The 17,366-nt window shown below is 54.3% G+C and overlaps 5 protein-coding genes across 5 annotated transcripts; 4 read left to right on the forward strand and 1 right to left on the reverse strand.

The window, feature by feature from the left end:
- Window positions 1–3,403: 3,403 nt before the first annotated feature.
- IUM83_14597 (uncharacterized protein) lies at window positions 3,404–12,148 on the forward strand (the record flags this gene model as incomplete). Its single annotated transcript, XM_067939354.1, has 2 exons — window positions 3,404–4,006; window positions 11,657–12,148. The coding sequence occupies 2 exons, from the start codon at window positions 3,404–3,406 to the stop codon at window positions 12,146–12,148; spliced, it is 1,095 nt and encodes a 364-aa protein (XP_067793569.1).
- A 162-nt stretch (window positions 12,149–12,310) lies between these two features.
- On the forward strand, window positions 12,311–13,720 carry IUM83_14598 (uncharacterized protein; the record flags this gene model as incomplete). The annotated part of the gene is made up of 1 exon (XM_067939355.1): window positions 12,311–13,720. The coding sequence occupies one exon, from the start codon at window positions 12,311–12,313 to the stop codon at window positions 13,718–13,720; it is 1,410 nt and encodes a 469-aa protein (XP_067793577.1).
- A 559-nt stretch (window positions 13,721–14,279) lies between these two features.
- On the forward strand, window positions 14,280–14,531 carry IUM83_14599 (uncharacterized protein; the record flags this gene model as incomplete). Its single annotated transcript, XM_067939356.1, has 1 exon — window positions 14,280–14,531. One exon carries the CDS (start codon window positions 14,280–14,282, stop codon window positions 14,529–14,531), a length of 252 nt encoding a protein of 83 aa, XP_067793576.1.
- Window positions 14,532–14,601: 70 nt separating this feature from the next.
- On the reverse strand, window positions 14,602–16,075 carry IUM83_14600 (Copia protein; the record flags this gene model as incomplete). The annotated part of the gene is made up of 3 exons (XM_067939357.1): window positions 14,602–14,654; window positions 14,729–15,195; window positions 15,267–16,075. The coding sequence occupies 3 exons, from the start codon at window positions 16,073–16,075 to the stop codon at window positions 14,602–14,604; spliced, it is 1,329 nt and encodes a 442-aa protein (XP_067793491.1).
- Window positions 16,076–16,517: 442 nt separating this feature from the next.
- Window positions 16,518–17,255, forward strand: IUM83_14601 (Integrase catalytic core protein; the record flags this gene model as incomplete). Its single annotated transcript, XM_067939358.1, has 1 exon — window positions 16,518–17,255. The coding sequence occupies one exon, from the start codon at window positions 16,518–16,520 to the stop codon at window positions 17,253–17,255; it is 738 nt and encodes a 245-aa protein (XP_067793487.1).
- Window positions 17,256–17,366: the final 111 nt, after the last annotated feature.

Raw genomic sequence — 17,366 nt, forward strand, 5'->3', positions numbered from 1 at the left:
ACTTGCACAAGTACGTGGCCAAGGAACTGCCTCCGTTCCTTGACACTTGAAGGCGTTGGCCATTCGTTAACCACTCTGACCTTTTCTGGGTCAGGGCGAACACCATTCTTCCCTACGAGACACCCGAGGACGGGTATCTCGCTCGCCCCGAAGATACACTTCTTCAGGTTCGCGTAGAGCTTATGCTTTCGCATAAGCTCAAGTAGCTTCCGGAGATGCACCCTGTGCATCTCTACGTCGGTTTTCCCGTCCACAGCCCGGCTGTGGATGAACACATCATCGAAGTAGCTCGGTGCGAAGTCGCGCACCGAGCGCAACAAGTGCGTCACGCACCTGTTGAAAGTCGCAGGGGCATTCTTAAGCCCCTGTGGCATTACTAGCCATTCCCAGAGCATGCCGCTTGGCGTGCTCACTGCCGTGAGAGGGATATCGCTCTCACGCATTAGGATTTGATAAAATCCATCTCGCAAGTCGAGAGCACTGTAAACGGTGCTCCCGGCCATCGAATCGATGATAACATCTTTTCGCGGTATCGGCGTCTGCGCCGGTACCGTCGCATCGTTCAGCTTGTTGTAGGCATGAACGATGCGCCACCCGCCCTGTGGCTTCTTGACACAGAACGTCGGAGCACTGTGCGGGGACTTTGATTCCCGCACTTGTCCTGCTTTACGACGACTTTCAAAGAAGTCGTCGATCGCCTTGACTTGCTCTCGCGGCAGTGGCCACTGCCGCGTGACACAGTACTTCCTGCCCGGCACGAGATCAATCTCGTGCTGAATGCCCTTATCCTGCGGAAGCTCCGCAGGAATGTCTTCCGGGAGTACGTCTTTGTACTCCCTCAACAATTCGTAATAGGGACTCGACTTCAGCGAGTCCCAACCTTGTTTGTAGTGGGTCTAACTTGACTCACTACTTTAGCTTACACGTTGCGCAACGTGTATGAGGAAGCGTAAGTACTTAGTAATTACTTAGGTTAATTATATTTGAATACGCAAATATAAGTTAACTTAGACAAGACTCCAAGTAGCTAGTTTAAGGTAAATTGAGAACTGTATTGCTTGTAAATTGATCTTCCTCTAAAATCTGCTAAAAACTGTTTATCATCTATGAAAGGGTTGACAGCGGCTGGCTGTCAGAGCCCCGCTAATATGCATGACTCTGATTGGTAGAAAGATGCTGCTTTCTACCAATAGGATCTTTGGGTATGTGTGGACCACTCATTGTGGTGGCCCACTTCAATGTATCCATTGGTGTGACTTACACCAAGGTGAGGAAGTATCTAAAACTTTTAACAGATATCTTATCTGTTAAATTCACAAGTGGCTTGTAGCCACTTGTACGTTACACTCACGACTCTTCGGCGCTTTCTCTGCGACGTGGAGGTGTTACCGACGACTCAAACGGCCGCTGAAACGCCACCGACGACTGGGGACAGGCACCGACGACTCTTAAGTTTGGATCTTGCCAGTAGGTTCGCACCGTACTTAGCGAGCTGCAACCGCCCGCGCTTGACTTGGGACCGTCGACGAGTCATCGTCACCGGCCTATTTAGGCCAATCAGCGATCGGGGAGTTTGGTCCAATGACTGGCGATGGGTTGTGACTTGCCAGTCGGCGCCGGCGCCTCGAGTCTTCTACGCACCCTGTCTCGGCTGCATTTCTCGACACCACACACACTAGGCTCACTCGAGTCTGAAATCCAGGCGCCTAGATCGCCTGAATACTCGCCAATACGCCCACCATCCTCAATTAAGAGGGAAAAATACAATCACTATCAGTTACCCTTCCCGTCACACGCAGCAGTCAATGCAATATCCTGGAGGCGACTACTTAGCACTCCAGAACACAATCGGGAACATGAAATGGGCTACCACGAGCACAGCAAGTGACCCAACTAGGATATGAAATAGATGGATCACCCCAGGAAGCACAAGACGTCTCTGGTCACCACCTAACTGGACTTAGAGTAGGTGGAGCTCACACAAACGACTCGTCCTTGTAGTCGATGTGCCCTTAATGTCCCGCGGTCGTAGTCTCGGGTCCTCCGGATTTCCGTCGGCAGGCTTGGCCGAGGTCACTTGCGCGTTACAGGGAAAATTGAACTCTGTTTTGGTTATCGACTACACTATCACTTCTCTCTTCTGCACTCTTCTTCGGGCAAATGTCTTCGGTTCATTATGCTTCGGGTCGAATATCTTGGCTTCAATATACCTTGGGTTCAGAGGTCCTGACTTGTGACGACTTGGTCGTCGCACCTTCGTCGTGGGTTAACAAATGACTTGGTTTCACCATGCAGCGAGTCCGTTGTCTTGGTTACAGTATAGTGTGAGCACTCTCCTTCTTCTCTTCGAAAAAGACGAGTCGACAGGTCTTAGTGGATTCTCGACTGTTCTTCAAGCCACACATCACTTGATTGCAAACTGGCCTCAAACTGGCTCCAAACTTGCTTCGCATTCACACTCAGGATTCCACTTGGTATCTTAGGTGATTCTTGGAATCTTGGCGTAACTGGGTGAATCTTGGATGTCGGCTTGGGAGATACTTGGTTTTAGTATAGGGTGTCTGGATTCACGGTCCAATCCCAGGATTCCATCTTGAAATCCTGGGGCACTTGTCTTCACACAAGTGAATCTTGGGTTTCCGTGATGCACTCTTGGTGCAAACTCTTCTTCATCACAGACTAGCGTGTATCTCCACAAACATCAACTTGTACGGCTTCCAGCGCGTGATCGTGGTGGTGGTAGTGGGTGTTTCTTGGTACTTGATCCATCTTGTCGCTCTGGACCACAGCAAGACGAGGTGTACTCTGGGATACGTTCTCCAGAGACACTTTCCGACAGCCTTTAGGCACTCGTCGTAAGGGAAAGTCCGGTGGCTGGACTGAATGCACTTGTTGAATCCTGGGTGTGCACGCCCAGGATTTCACACTTCCAGCCGGTTGGGCCCATCTGCGGCCAGGCGTAGGATTCCTTCCACAAGAACACGCCCCATCCCTGTCGCCACTCATGTCACACGGGTACGGCCGCGCCGCATCCTCTCTCTCCACCAATCACAACTCAATATAGACTCCAAGTCAAACCAGTGACGGTTCGTCGTCAGCGAAAATCTGGGGCCGCTATGTGTCAACCGCCCCTCCTGGTCCAAGTCCATCATAGAGGAAAATACTCCGAACTGGTGAACCATGGCCAGGCCACTATCACGCAAGGCGCGCCGCAGCATAGAGCTCGACACGGCCGTTGCACTCTGTCGCCTTCCAGGATTTCAATCACTTCTGCACCCTGACTCCCCAACGGTTGGTTGTCAGAACACATCTTCAAGGTATTTTTCCCGAAAGCACAAAATCACTCGCGCGATGCGAGGTCACATCGCCATTTCACAGCTCGTCAACATGACGGAAAGCGCCCCTGCAGCGACGCCAGCGCCCGGCGTGGCGCCTTCGGCTGACGCAGCAGCGCGAGGGCAACGCATCTGCGGCCATCTCCAGCACTCCAGCAGTCGACGGCAACACTCCAGCGGGCAACATGGCTCCCGGCAACACTTCAAAGGGTGCTTCGGCGCCCAGCGATACCTCGGCGCGCGCTCCACCGGCGCAGCAGCCGACTTCTTTGGATGGCCAAGGCGCGCAGCCCCATCGCGAGGCTGGCAAAGGCGATTCGGCGGGCGCTGGCAGCGCGAGCCCCGCTCAAGGACGTCCAGACGCCAGCGCGCAAGAAACGACCGAGGAGGTGGTGGCTGATATTCGCGCGATAATCGCACGGGCGCCCGCGTACAACGTCCCGCGCCACGCGACCATCGACGACATTCACCGGCTCCTCTACAGCGGTCTGCTCAAATACGAGGAGGTCCACCAGCCCGCGTTCCTGCGACCTGAGCTGCCACCCCATTGGAAACTCCCCTCGCCTCCAGATCCAGAAGGTCACGCGTATCTCGTGGGTGTACCGGCTTCCATCAGCGACGTTCGGAATGGAGCTTACACCATGGACGGCTATGGCGGAACCACGACTCTGGTTGGCTTCGAGGATTTCTCGGATGACGATCTCGTGGAATTGAAACAACTCCGCGGCGCGGACTGTAACGGGGTTACACACACAAGTGACAACAGTCACTTGTGCACGATAACGGTCACAAGTAACAACTGTCACTTGTGCATGACATTTGTCACTTATGGTTTAACAGATAAATATCTGTTAAAGGTTTTGGATACTTCCTCACATTGGTGTAAGACACACCGATGGATACATTGAAGTGGACCACCACAGTGAGTGGTCCACACATACCCAAAGATCCTATTGGTAGAAAGCAGCATCTTTCTACCAATCAGAGACATGCATATTAGCGGGGCTCTGACAGCCAGCCGCTGCCAACCCTTTCATAGATGATAAACAGTTTTTAGCAGATTTTAGAGGAAGATCAATTTACAAACAATACAGTTCTCATTTTACCTTAAACTACCTACTCGGTGTTTTATTTGATTTATATTATACTTGTGGACTCAAGTATAATTAATTCAAATTATTAATAAACTCCTACGCTTCCTCATACACGTAGCGCAACGTGTAAGCTAAAGTAGTGAGCCAAAGTAGGCCCACTACACCTGGTAGCACTTTGTAGTCCGTCCAACGACCGACTACTTGACGTTCGTACGAGGTGTACGAACGCGGAGCCGAGAACCACATGAGCACGGAGGTGCCCATGGAGAGCTCCAACACGCCTGCAACTCATGTTGCACGCGCGGACTGCCCCCACCTGTCGGATCCAGAGTGGGAAGCCCTCCAACGACTGTCAACAGTCATTGGGGAGGCGGCGATAGCCGCAATGTTGCGTACGCTATCGCCGACAGAGCAACATGGTGTTGCTCTGGGATTCATCATGAAGGAGCAGCGTGATGCTGCTTCCTCAGCGACGGCGTCGTCGGGGACGACTCCGCGTGCTCAATCATTAAAGTTGAGCGTAAGCAATTACGTGGGAAGAGAGGGCGAGCCTCTCCTCCGATGGCTTGTCGAGCTCGACACATCCATAGCGGCTCGACGCATCGTCGACCCGCTGTCGAAGGTCGCGTTCGCCATGTCCTGCCTTGGCGGACGCGCAAGGAGTTGGGCGTATGGACGCCGACTCTCCGATCCTACGTGCTTCAGCACGTACGAAGTGTTCAAAGAGGAGCTCAAACAAGCGTTTGAGCCCCCGCAAAACGAGTTCCGGTCGAGGGCGGAGTTCCTCGACCTTCAGCAGGGTAAGCATGACGTCCATGCTTACGCGCAGCGCGCACGATATTTGGTATCAAATATCGTGACTAACCCGATTGACGAGGCGACCAAGGTCGTCACGTTCATGAAGGGGCTTAGAGATGGGCCTGTGAAGACCTATCTCTTCCGAGAGTACCCGAGTACTCTCGAAGCTGCGATTACTCTTGCCATGCAAGAAGAGTTTAGCCTGCGGCAGGCTAAACTGCATGTGAACGTGCCGAGGCCGCAACCGCGCCCAGTAGCGAGGCCGGAAGGTCCAGAACCAATGGACCTATCGAGTGCAACAACTGCTGGTCACCAGCAGCAGGGAGGTAACGTGCGATGCTTCCGCTGCGGAAGGATCGGTCACTTTGCACGGGAGTGCACAGCTCCCATGCCCCCTGGAAGTGGCCGTCGTGGCGATGCTAGGCATCGCCGCGGACCAACAAAAAACGCGAACATCCAGTAGGCGCGGGGCGCCCTACTGGTAATGCAGTCGCGCGTGCCGATATCGGGCACGCAACACTGAGGACTGCAGCCCCCAGTGAGACCAGCTCTCACTGCAAGAAACAAGATGACAGGCCAAACCTAGTCATCTTGAAGGTTTACTCGAAGAGAGCGAGTGACTCTCTTCGAGCTTTGGTAGATTCAGGCGCGTCGAACAACTTTGTTCGACTACGAAGCCTGCCGAGACTTGACTTCGAGGAGGTAGATACACCTCGAAGTCTTCTGGAGGTACGACTGGCAACAGGTGCCATCGTGAAGACCGAGAAGCGCGTCGTGAACGTGCGCTTCTCGTACAAACAACGAGTGTTTGTCGAACACTTTATCGTCCTGGACCTAGACGATAAGTTCGACGTAGTAATGGGCATGCCGTGGCTTGCACAGCATGATCCGGTGATAGACTGGAAGAAGCGCACGCTCGTGCGCTTCGGACGCAACAGCGGAACAGAGAGCGATGGCCCTGTTACCGCAGCGCGCGCACCTGCTGGTGCGCGCGGCTCACCAGTCGAGACAGCGCTTTATGCTGCTGTCCCGGAGTGCCCAAGAAGTGCGCGAGGGCGCGCACAAGTGAGACCCACGTCGGCAATGCTGCCGACGTCGGAAGAAAAAGATGTGTTGGTTCCGGGAACCAACACCCACGTTCAAGCGTGTAAGGGACAGTCCCTGACCCGAAGCGGTCAGGTCGACAACGACGCGTCGGCTCCGGGAGCCGACGCACCCTCGGTCATGAGGGGCTCCGCCAATGAATGGCGTCGAGGTGACGAAGGCGTGTCAACTCCGGGAGTTGACGCTGCAAACAGTGCGGACGGTTGCAAACGTACCGCACTGACGCAATTTGCATGCTGTCGTGCAGCCAGGCTGCACGAAGGAAAATGCAGTCAAGCCGGGCTTGATATCGCGCGCCCGCAGACAGGGTCTGCCGGCGAACGACAGTCCACGGCCGGGCCTGGACCAGAAGAACAACTGTGCGGAGCCCGGCTCCGCACAACAAGAAGACGGCGCAAGCGGAAAACGCTGCGCAAGTCTCGGTCCGGGACCGAGACGCAACAAGAGCAGTCTGCTGGGCAGACTGCGGCGGTGACGCCGAATGTCAAGACGCTAAGCGTCTTGACGCGCACCGATACTGGATTCCAGTATCGTGACATGGAACTCGCTAGTCCTCCGACGACGGCGTCGGAGTTGACTTCGCTTCCAGCCATGAGCTGGAATCGCTTCACGCGCGACTTGCACGATGGACGCATCGAGCAAGTCTGCGTTCTTTCGGACAGCGAAAGAACGGCGAGCGAGAGCGAAGAGCTGAGGCAGCTCTTCATGGGAAGTACCACTGAGAGTGAAGACACTCTCAGTGCGAAGACGAAGCGAGAGCGCTTCGAGGAACAAGGTTGGGACTCGCTGAAGTCGAGTCCCTATTACGAATTGTTGAGGGAGTACAAAGACGTACTCCCGGAAGAGATTCCTGCGGAGCTTCCGCAGGATAAGGGCATTCAGCACGAGATTGATCTCGTGCCGGGCACGAAGTACTGTGTCACGCGGCAGTGGCCACTGCCGCGAGAGCAAGTGAAAGCGATCGACAACTTCTTTGAAAGTCGTCGTAAAGCAGGACAAGTGCGGGAATCAAAGTCCCCGCACAGTGCTCCGACGTTCTGTGTCAAGAAGCCACAGGGCGGATGGCGCATCGTTCATGCCTACAACAAGCTGAACGATGCGACGGTACCGGCGCAGACGCCGATACCGCGAAAAGATGTTATCATCGATTCGATGGCCGGGAGCACCGTTTACAGTGCTCTCGACTTGCGAGATGGATTTTATCAAATCCTAATGCGTGAGAGCGATATCCCTCTCACGGCAGTGAGCACGCCAAGCGGCATGCTCTGGGAATGGCTAGTAATGCCACAGGGGCTTAAGAATGCCCCTGCGACTTTCAACAGGTGCGTGACGCACTTGTTGCGCTCGGTGCGCGACTTCGCACCGAGCTACTTCGATGATGTATTCATCCACAGCCGGGCTGTGGACGGGAAGACCGACGTAGAGATGCACAGGGTGCATCTCCGGAAGCTACTTGAGCTTATGAGAACACATAAGCTCTACGCGAACCTGAAGAAGTGTATCTTCGGGGCGAGCGAGATACCCGTCCTCGGGTGTCTCGTAGGGAAGAATGGTGTTCGCCCTGACCCGGAAAAGGTCAGAGTGATCAATGAATGGCCAACGCCTTCAAGTGTCAAGGAATTGAGGCAGTTCCTTGGCTTGACCACGTACTTGTGCAAGTACGTGGAGGATTATGCGGGCAAGATCCGCCCGCTGTCACAGCTTCTTAAGAAAGAAGCTGTGTGGAATTGGACACCCGATTGCCAAAAGGCATTCGATGCAGTCAAGCGGGGCTTGACTGAGGCGCCGATCTTGGCAGTGGCTGACCAAGATCGCCCATTTCACGTAGTGTGTGACGCATCCGATTTCGCGATCGGATGCGCGTTGATGCAGCACGATCACGAGGGCCGTGATCGTGTCGTCTATTACCAGTCGCGTCAGCTGAAAGCAGCTGAGCGTAATTATCCGGTGCATGACAAGGAACTCCTTGCCATGAAGTATGCACTCGCAAAGTTCCGAGTGTATTTACTTGGGAGTAGACCATTTGTGGTCTACACCGACCATGCTTCACTGCGTACCGCAGTGAAGTCACCACACACACATTTCACAAAGAATGGCGAGATGGCTCTCATTCTTTGCGGAGTATAACTTCCGGGTCGAATACAAACCCGGAAGATTGAACGTGGTGGCCGACGCGTTATCACGTCGGCCGGACTATGCAGAAGCTGTTGACGTCAATGCCATTGACGCCATGCGATCGAGCAAACCCACATCATCTCTGTTGGATGATGTGAAGGCCGCGTACGCGCACGACGCGGACGCGAAGCTCTTGCTGGCCTATGGCACGCCTTCTGACAAGTCCCGTCAGAAGCTGCCCAAGCACCTCCGAGCGCGTGCACACCGCTTTCGTGTGCACGACGGACTACTGCTTTACAATGCAGTCGACGACAACGCGGATCGCGTTGTCGTGCCAAATGACCATGACCTGCGACTCAGGATCATGTACGAGTATCATGATGCCCCGACTGCGGGACATCTCGGACGTGAGAAGACTTACGTCCTTCTCACGCGCGACTTCTACTGGCACCACCAGTATAAGTGGGTGCGCAAGTACATCCGTGCTTGCGAGGTATGCCAACGCGTGAAGCCTGCGCCATTCGCGCAGGCTCCACTGCAATCACTACCGACTCCGTCGGAGTGTTGGAAGTCCATGTCTTTGGACTTCATCTTTGGTCTTCCCCCGGATAGCGGAGGGAACACCGGTGTTGTGGTCTTTGTAGACCGTTTCAGCAAGATGGTACATCTTGCTGCGGTGCCAGCAGAGGTGACCGCGAAGCAGACGGCCCGTCTGCTCGTCGACATGGTGTTCAAACACCATGGCATGCCGTCCGACATCGTGTCGGACAGAGACCCGCGCTTCACAGCGCATCTGTGGCAAGAAGTGTTTACACTTCTTGGGAGCCAGCTTTCCATGTCGACTGCGGATCATCCGCAGACGGACGGTCAAACCGAGCGCGTGAATCGCGTGCTCGTGGACATGTTGAAGAGCTACGCTCACTCGTTCCAATACTGGAGCGAGTGTTTATCGATGGCAGAGTTTGCCATCAATAACTCAGTGCATGCCTCGACCGGGCATACACCGTTCTACGTGAATGCCATGCGGCATCCACGCCTACCGAGTTTACTCGGAGTGATGGCTCCCACTTTAAGTGGGGGAGGATCTACGACTGCAATACAGCAGCCGCAGAAAACCGCTGACACTTGCACAGTGTCAGCTGCAACAATGGACAAACCACATGAGTCTGCGCAGGGCGCAGACTCCCCCAACAACAAGGCTAACGACCACGGGTCTGCGCAGGGCGCAAACACCGCAAAGAACCACGCAGAGGCCGGGCCTCTAGCGGAGAGCGAGCTGAATGACTTCAGCTCGGATGCAATCAGTTTCATCACCAAAAGACAAGCCGTGATTCGGTTTGTCCAAGACACTATAGCAGCTTCTGTTGATCAACAGAAGCTGAACGCAGACAATGCGGGCAGAGGCAACACAAATGAATTTAAAGTTGGTTCATTAGTTTTGTTAGCTACACAAAACCTGCCTAGACATGCAGTTTCGGATTTCGGAGCAAGCAAGCTTGCTCCGCGCTTCATCGGGCCGTTCACTGTGTTGGCACGGCACGGCAACGCATACACGCTAGACATACCGTCTAGCATGCGCCTCCATCCGACCTTCTACGTCGGACGGCTGAAGCCATACCTGCAGCACGAGCCATCTAGCTCGACTGACCCGAAACCTCGGCAGGAGCCGAGGCAGAAGCGAAGGACTTGGCCTCGGCGACGAGCAACCTCTCCTCCAGCGCGCGGACGCGCTGGAGCAACCCCTTCATCTGGGTCCCCAACTCGACCTGGATGTTCGAGGCGGTCTGCGAGACCGCCGCGACTTGGGCCTTCTGGTTCGCCAGCTCCTGTTTCAGGGCGGCGAACTCAGCGCCCTGCAGACGCTCCACGGCGGTCACCCGGTCGTGGAGAGGCGCATACTGATCAGCCCGGGGCTGATCATACCCGGGGCGTGTTCCCACCCCCGCCACCGCCGATCCGTGACGCCCACGGCTCAACCCGCTGGATCGTCCATCGAATTGTTGATCATAGGAAAACAATCCGAGGTCCGGATTGTTTTCGCATTCGCTGGAGAGGTTTCCCTCCCCAACACGACACGTGGGAACCACGGAACGTCCTTATGGAAGACGTTCCGGACATGGTGAAGGAGTACGAAACCCAACACGCACTACCAGCAAGATGGTAGTGCGAGCGCTGTAGTAATCTACAACGCCTGACGACTCGCGTGCTAGATAATTAGCACGGAGATCATTGAAGCTCTCAGGTATACATATAGTATACCTGTTGTGGTCGCGGTTGCTAATATGCACCGCCACCTGGACGGACAGTGCGCACGGCGCACGGACACCAGCCTCCACCGCAACAGCGTGGAGTTGCTAATACTTGCCACTTCGAGAAGGACTCGAAGTGCTTTGGCGCTTGCTTACCCGATCACGGTAAGCAACAGAAATTCGCTTAGAGATGTCGACACACAGACGCGGTCGACATCGAAGAATCGTACACAGACATTGTGTTGTCTGTCCCAGTGGTAGCGGCGCATCTCGCGCTACCGCGCATGGTACTCAGCAACAGAGAGTTTACACTCTGTTGCAATGGTGGTCTTCAGCTTGATCGTGCTCATTGCGGATGAGCACGGAAACCCCAGCACAAACAATTGACAAGCAGTCAATATTAATTGACGTGTCGAGACCGACACGTCTAAGCTTAACGGGGGGATGGTGTAACGGGGTTACACACACAAGTGACAACAGTCACTTGTGCACGATAACGGTCACAAGTAACAACTGTCACTTGTGCATGACATTTGTCACTTATGGTTTAACAGATAAATATCTGTTAAAGGTTTTGGATACTTCCTCACATTGGTGTAAGACACACCGATGGATACATTGAAGTGGACCACCACAGTGAGTGGTCCACGCATACCCAAAGATCCTATTGGTAGAAAGCAGCATCTTTCTACCAATCAGAGACATGAATATTAGCGGGGCTCTGACAGCCAGCCGCTGCCAACCCTTTCATAGATGATAAACAGTTTTTAGCAGATTTTAGAGGAAGATCAATTTACAAACAATACAGTTCTCATTTTACCTTAAACTACCTACTCGGTGTTTTATTTGATTTATATTATACTTGTGGACTCAAGTATAATTAATTCAAATTATTAATAAACTCCTACGCTTCCTCATACACGTAGCGCAACGTGTAAGCTAAAGTAGTGAGCCAAAGTAGGCCCACTACACGGACACTAGCAATGGCGTGCTGCGTGCGCGGCGTGTGGCGCTTTCTGCGTACGAACTGGACGGAGTCCTGAATTCCATCGGTTCTCGTCGTGAATTCGCTTCCATTCTGAGGCACTTCAATAGCTCGCGGCTGGCCGAGCGCGTGTTCAAGACAACTGGATTCCTTCGTCGTGTGCTGGGCAGCCATCGCCGCCTCCGCAAGCAAGTCGAAGACCAAGGGTCGTCTGCCATCCAGGATGCCATCGCTGCTCGCGGCAAGTGCGAGGGACTCAAGCGCGAGTGGAAGTTCACGTGTGACTACTGGCACCGCGAGCTTGAGGAGGCTCTGAGTAAGACGACGGACCTTGAAACCCAGTTCCAGATAGAACTCCAGACTCAGAAGGCCAAATACCAAGACGAGATTGATGCCCTGGAAACTGAGCGAGCTTCGCTGAAGGCCCGGCTCGAGGACGCAGAAACGCAAGCGCGAATCCTGAAATAATGGCTCGAAAATGCTACTCTGGACCCCTGGAAATTTTCCGACTTCCTGCAAGAACACACAGACTTCTCGGGAAATTGGGAGCGTCTCCACGATTTGTTCAAGCTCTGCATCAAGGACTCCAAGCCTCCTGCATCCTGGGACACAGTCATCAGCGTCACCGCGATGGACAAACGCAAGGCTCCAGTACCTCCGTATCCAGAACAAAGCAAACGACTGCCCCCGTCTGCTGGGCCAGGGACACCGAAGCGCCCAGACATCCTGGATCTTACCGGTTCCGAAAGCAAGCCCAAAGGGAAAGCGAATTCCATCAGCAATGCGAATTCTGGAAGCAAAACACTAAAATCCAAGAAACGGCAAAGCTCCAGGAAATCACAAGCACCGGAGTCGTCCCAGAATCCCAATCGTCACAAGGTTCAGCGTCGCCCCACGGATCACCAGCCTGGCCTCGAGTCAGTTCGACGTGCCGGCGAGAAAACCACCATCTTCAAGGAGGCTGCGCGCACGATGCTTCCTGAGGGCGTCGTCTGGAAAGAGGTTCGTCCTGACGTTCGCCAAACCATGCTCGCAGGGATCAAGTACGACGCAGCCATGGATTGGGTCGGCAGCGATCGCGCTGCATATGGGCATTTTCGGCAGCCACAACTGGTCAACATGCTGGTGAGCATGATGTACTGGCGGCGTCTGGATTCGACACCCTGGGCCAAGTACGTGCCTGAGGCATACTACGCAATGGTTGACGAGCGCTTGGACCGCCATCTACAACGGAACGAAGTCCCATCATCCTGGGGGCGGCTCGATGATCACATCAAGTACGACGACGAAGATGCAGATTCCTCGGAAGATGACCTCGAGAATGACCCTGACTACCAGCCTCCAGCGGACAGCCCAGGTGGCAGTCCGCTCAGCAGCAGCAGCTCCGAGGAAGATGGCGAAGGCGGGGAAGAACAAGGCGACTCAGAGGGTGAGTCGAATATGGATGACGAACCGCCGGTTCCAAAACCCATGTCTCCGGTCAAGCGCACTCGTTCCGCCGACGACAACTCCACTGCTGTTCCCAACAAGCCCGCGAAACGCCAGCGCCAGAATGCCTCCTCAGGGCGTCAGGATTCTAGTGAACCTCGTGGAACTCAGGATACGCCCGCGAAGCCTCGCTCCAGAAATCCTTCGGTGTTAGCGAGCAAGGCATATGACGATTTGACGGTCGAAGAGCTGACGTCAGTGGAAGTTCCTGGTGACGGCGATTCTTCTTGGCGCATTCACGGTGTCTTAGTGCAGTATGCAAGCTCTTCCAAGAACTCCTCGTGTCAGACTCCTGGATTCCCAGAGTATGAGATCCACAAGTATGCTTACGACCTTGTCCGCGCGCGTTGGGATCGAGACGCGTATCAGAAAATCCTGGATTCCAAGCCCTGGGAGACTATGTTCGACGGCCGCATCCACGTCCTCTATTTTCACGAGTGGAATGATCTTGATGCTGGAGCTCACAAGTTGCTGAACAAGTTCGTGGGATACATGCGCAAGCATGCCGGAGCGTTTTGGGAGCGGGGGCACTGTGTAGTGGGTCTAACTTGACTCACTACTTTAGCTTACACGTTGCGAAACGTGTATGAGGAAGCGTAAGTACTTAGTAATTACTTAGGTTAATTATATTTGAATACACAAATATAAGTTAAATCAGATAAGATTCCAAGTGACTTAGATTAGGTAAAATGAGAACTGTATTGTTTGTGAATTGATCTTCCTCGTAGAACTGCTAAAACTGTTTATCATCTATAAAAGGGATTGGCAGCGGCTGGCTGTCAGAGCCGCGCTAATATGCACGTCTCTAATTGGTAGCAAGATGCTGTTTTCTACCAATAGGATCTTTGGGTAGGTGTGGACCACTCATACTGGTGGCCCAGTTCAATGTATCCATCGGTGTGACTTACACCAAGGTGAGGAAGTATCTAAAACGTTTAACAGATATCCTATCTGCTAAATTCACAAGTGGCTTGTAGCCACTTGTACGTGTAACCCCGTTACACCATCCCCCCCTTAAGGTTAGACGCGCGGGGTCTCCGCACGTCAATCTTCGGAATTGACCACTCGTCAATTCTCCGCGTTTGGAGAAGAAATCCGCGCTCATTCAACGATGAGCGCGCCTCAAGAGAAGAAGACCCCGAAGTCGGTGGAGAGTCATCTCTCCATCGATGACTACTTCGAACGCCAGAAGGCGATGTATGGCGACGTCGTCGACTTCGACGATGAAGATATGGCGGGCGAGGAGGACTCGCCCTCAAAGCGCAAAGACTCGGTGTCGAGCGAATCGCTCGACCCTCATGCCAAGAACATTCGCCCGCGTCAAGGGGACGAATCGCACGCTTCGAGTTCGAAGCGTTCGTGAACTGAGAGCGATACCCCACTCGCTTCCGCTGGGGCTCTCAGTACTCCGCGCGCTGCTGCAGCGCGTGATGTCAAAGCTCAAGGCTCTCCGCGCGCTGCGCCTGTTCGGGTTGCTTGGGAAGGGCTTTTGCACCATTTTCCCTTGTTGGCACCCACGACATTGGCTTGACTTCTTGGATGATGTCGGCATTTTCGCACCCGTCACCATGCCACTTGAGACCATCTTCCGAAGGACGTCGTTCGGCGCGTGGCCCAAACGCGCATGAAGATCCACCGCGTTGACTGACGCCTTGGACACCGAATTCGCAGCGCAGCTTGGGACTCGGAGCCAGTAGAGCCCGTCGATCAGGTCCGCGGAAGCCACGATTTTCTTCGACTTCTTCTGTGCGATGTGCATTTCAGCACCATCAAACACCACCTTGAACTGTCCGCTTCGGTTGATCTGCGGCACTGAGAGCAGGTTCTTGTTCATGCTTGGGACATACAGTGCATCTTGAATGCGGATGTCGCACTCCTTGCCGTTGGCCAAAGTGACCCGCTGCATGACCGTCCCGACTCCCATGATCTTGGCCGTGTTGCCGTTGGCGACCGTGAGTTCACCTTCGTCGCACACCTTGATGTCGACAAACTTGGTCTTGTCGTTGCAGATGTGGTGCGTGGCACCACTGTCGATCGCCCGGCACCACTGTCGATCGCCCATGAGCCTTGAAACTTGTTGGTCCTGGAGACTCCACACTCCATAGAGACCGCGAACGCGACGCAGTCGTCATCGCTGTCGTCACGCCACTGGACGTTGTTCGCACCGCGACCAGACCGGCCACGTCGTGCACCTCGATTCTCCTCCTTCTGCTTGGTCCAGCACTTTTCCATGACGTGCCCCGATTTTCCGCAGTACGTGCAGTGGCGACTTTCACGCTCGGCATTGAAGGCCCTCGCAGCGTCTTCAATCTTCACCTGAGCCGTCTTCTCGCCCTGCCGCTTGATATGCTCATTCGTGAGCACCTTGATCACATCTTGAGTGCGCAGCTCTGCGTTGCTCATCTCCAAGTTGAGAACGACGTTCTCGAAACTCTTGGGCAGACTCCTGAGCAAGCAGATCGCCACGTCTTCATCCTCCATCTTGGCGCCGATGTTGCTGAGCTTGGCGCTGATGTTGAGGACTTCATTGCAATGATGAAGCACATTGCCGCCTTCTGCCATCTCCATGCTGAAGAGCTGGCGCTTCAGGTAGATGCGTCCAGCCTTCTGCGACCCCCCGTAGAGCGAACGCAGTCGCGTCCAGGCCACCCACGCTTCCTCGCAGTCGTCGACCACATGATGATAGTCAGCATCCATGTGGAGCAACATCAGGCCGAACGCGATGTTGCTCGACTTGACGTAGTCGTCCTTGGCCCTCGTGTCCGCGAAGCTTGGTTTCGTCTCGCGGTTCACGACGCTCCACACCGACTTGGTCAGGAACACGCCACGCATGTAGCGGTTCCACGTGGCGTAGTTGTCGCCGTTGAACTTGTCGATGGAGATCTTGGTGTCTTGGACAGAGGACATGGTGCTTGGGCTCATAACCTGAAGCAGGTCGTAGCTGGGTCTTGCACTTGGAGACTTGGTCGTAGACACCGCCGAGGCTTGGGGCGAGGCGAGGAAGGTCACTTGGGGGTTGAATCGAAATTCAGAAGTGATTGGATTGTTGGAGCTTACACCCTAGGCTAGTGCTAAAGACACGCGGCCATGCGTCCTATCAACTAGTGCGTCTAATCAACCATCATTCTACAGTGCTCGTCCAATCAACCTACTCGTCTAATCAACGTGTGGTCGTATTGGACCGGTTCGGTTAACCGGTTCGGGTACCTCGGAGCTGGTACAGTGTACCAAGGTTCAGTACCCTGCAAGAGCACCTGGACGCTCGGAAGATGAAGACCAACGTCAATCTACGGCGGCACAACAAGAAGAAAAGTCGGAAGAAGACGATGAAGATGGCTCGACTCCGCCCATGTTCTGGCGCGCAAGTGCGAATGCTGTGGAAGCAAGTGACAGCGCGGAGCCGAAGACGTTTCAAGAAGCTGTGAACGGACCAGACCAAGTCCAGTGGCACAAGGCAATTCGCGCCGAACTCAAGTCGATGCGGCTGCGAGGTGTTTTCTGCGCCGCCAAACTGCCCAACAACCAGCGCGCAGTCGGTACCAAGTGGGTGTTCAAGATCAAGCGTAACGCGGACGGATCGATCGAGAAGTTCAAGGCTCGGCTCGTCGCGAAAGGCTTCGTGAAGAAGTATGGCATCGACTACACCGAGACGTTTTCGCCCGTGGTCAAGTACGTCACGCTGCGAATGATCATTGCGGTTGCCAAGTACTTCGGATGGCTGATGGACCAGCTCGACGTGGTGACTGCGTCCCTGTACGGCTTGATGAAGGAGAAGGTGTTCTGCAGCGTGCCTGAAGGCGTGGAACTGGACGACGGTTTCGACTGTGTGGAACTGCTCAAAGCGATTTACGGGCTCAAGCAAGCTTCGCGAGTGTGGAACGAGACCTTCGACGAGTATGTGCGCTCCATCGGTTTTCGCGTATCAAGCTACGCCCCATGCCTCTACATCAAGGTCGTCGATGGCGAATGCGTTCTGCTGCTGGTTTACGTGGACGACGTCTTGGTGACCGGAAGCTCAGCAGAAATGATCGCGGAAGTCAAGCGCCAACTCAAGTCGCGGTTCGAGATGACCGATGTTGCTGGGTAGTGAACCTTGGTACACTGTACCAGCTCCGAGGTACCCGAACCGGTTAACCGAACCGGTCCAATACGACCACACGTTGATTAGACGAGTAGGTTGATTGGACGAGCACTGTAG

This window comes from Phytophthora cinnamomi (assembly GCF_018691715.1).
Source record: "Phytophthora cinnamomi strain GKB4 chromosome Unknown Contig28, whole genome shotgun sequence".
Lineage (NCBI taxonomy): Eukaryota > Oomycota > Peronosporomycetes > Peronosporales > Peronosporaceae > Phytophthora > Phytophthora cinnamomi.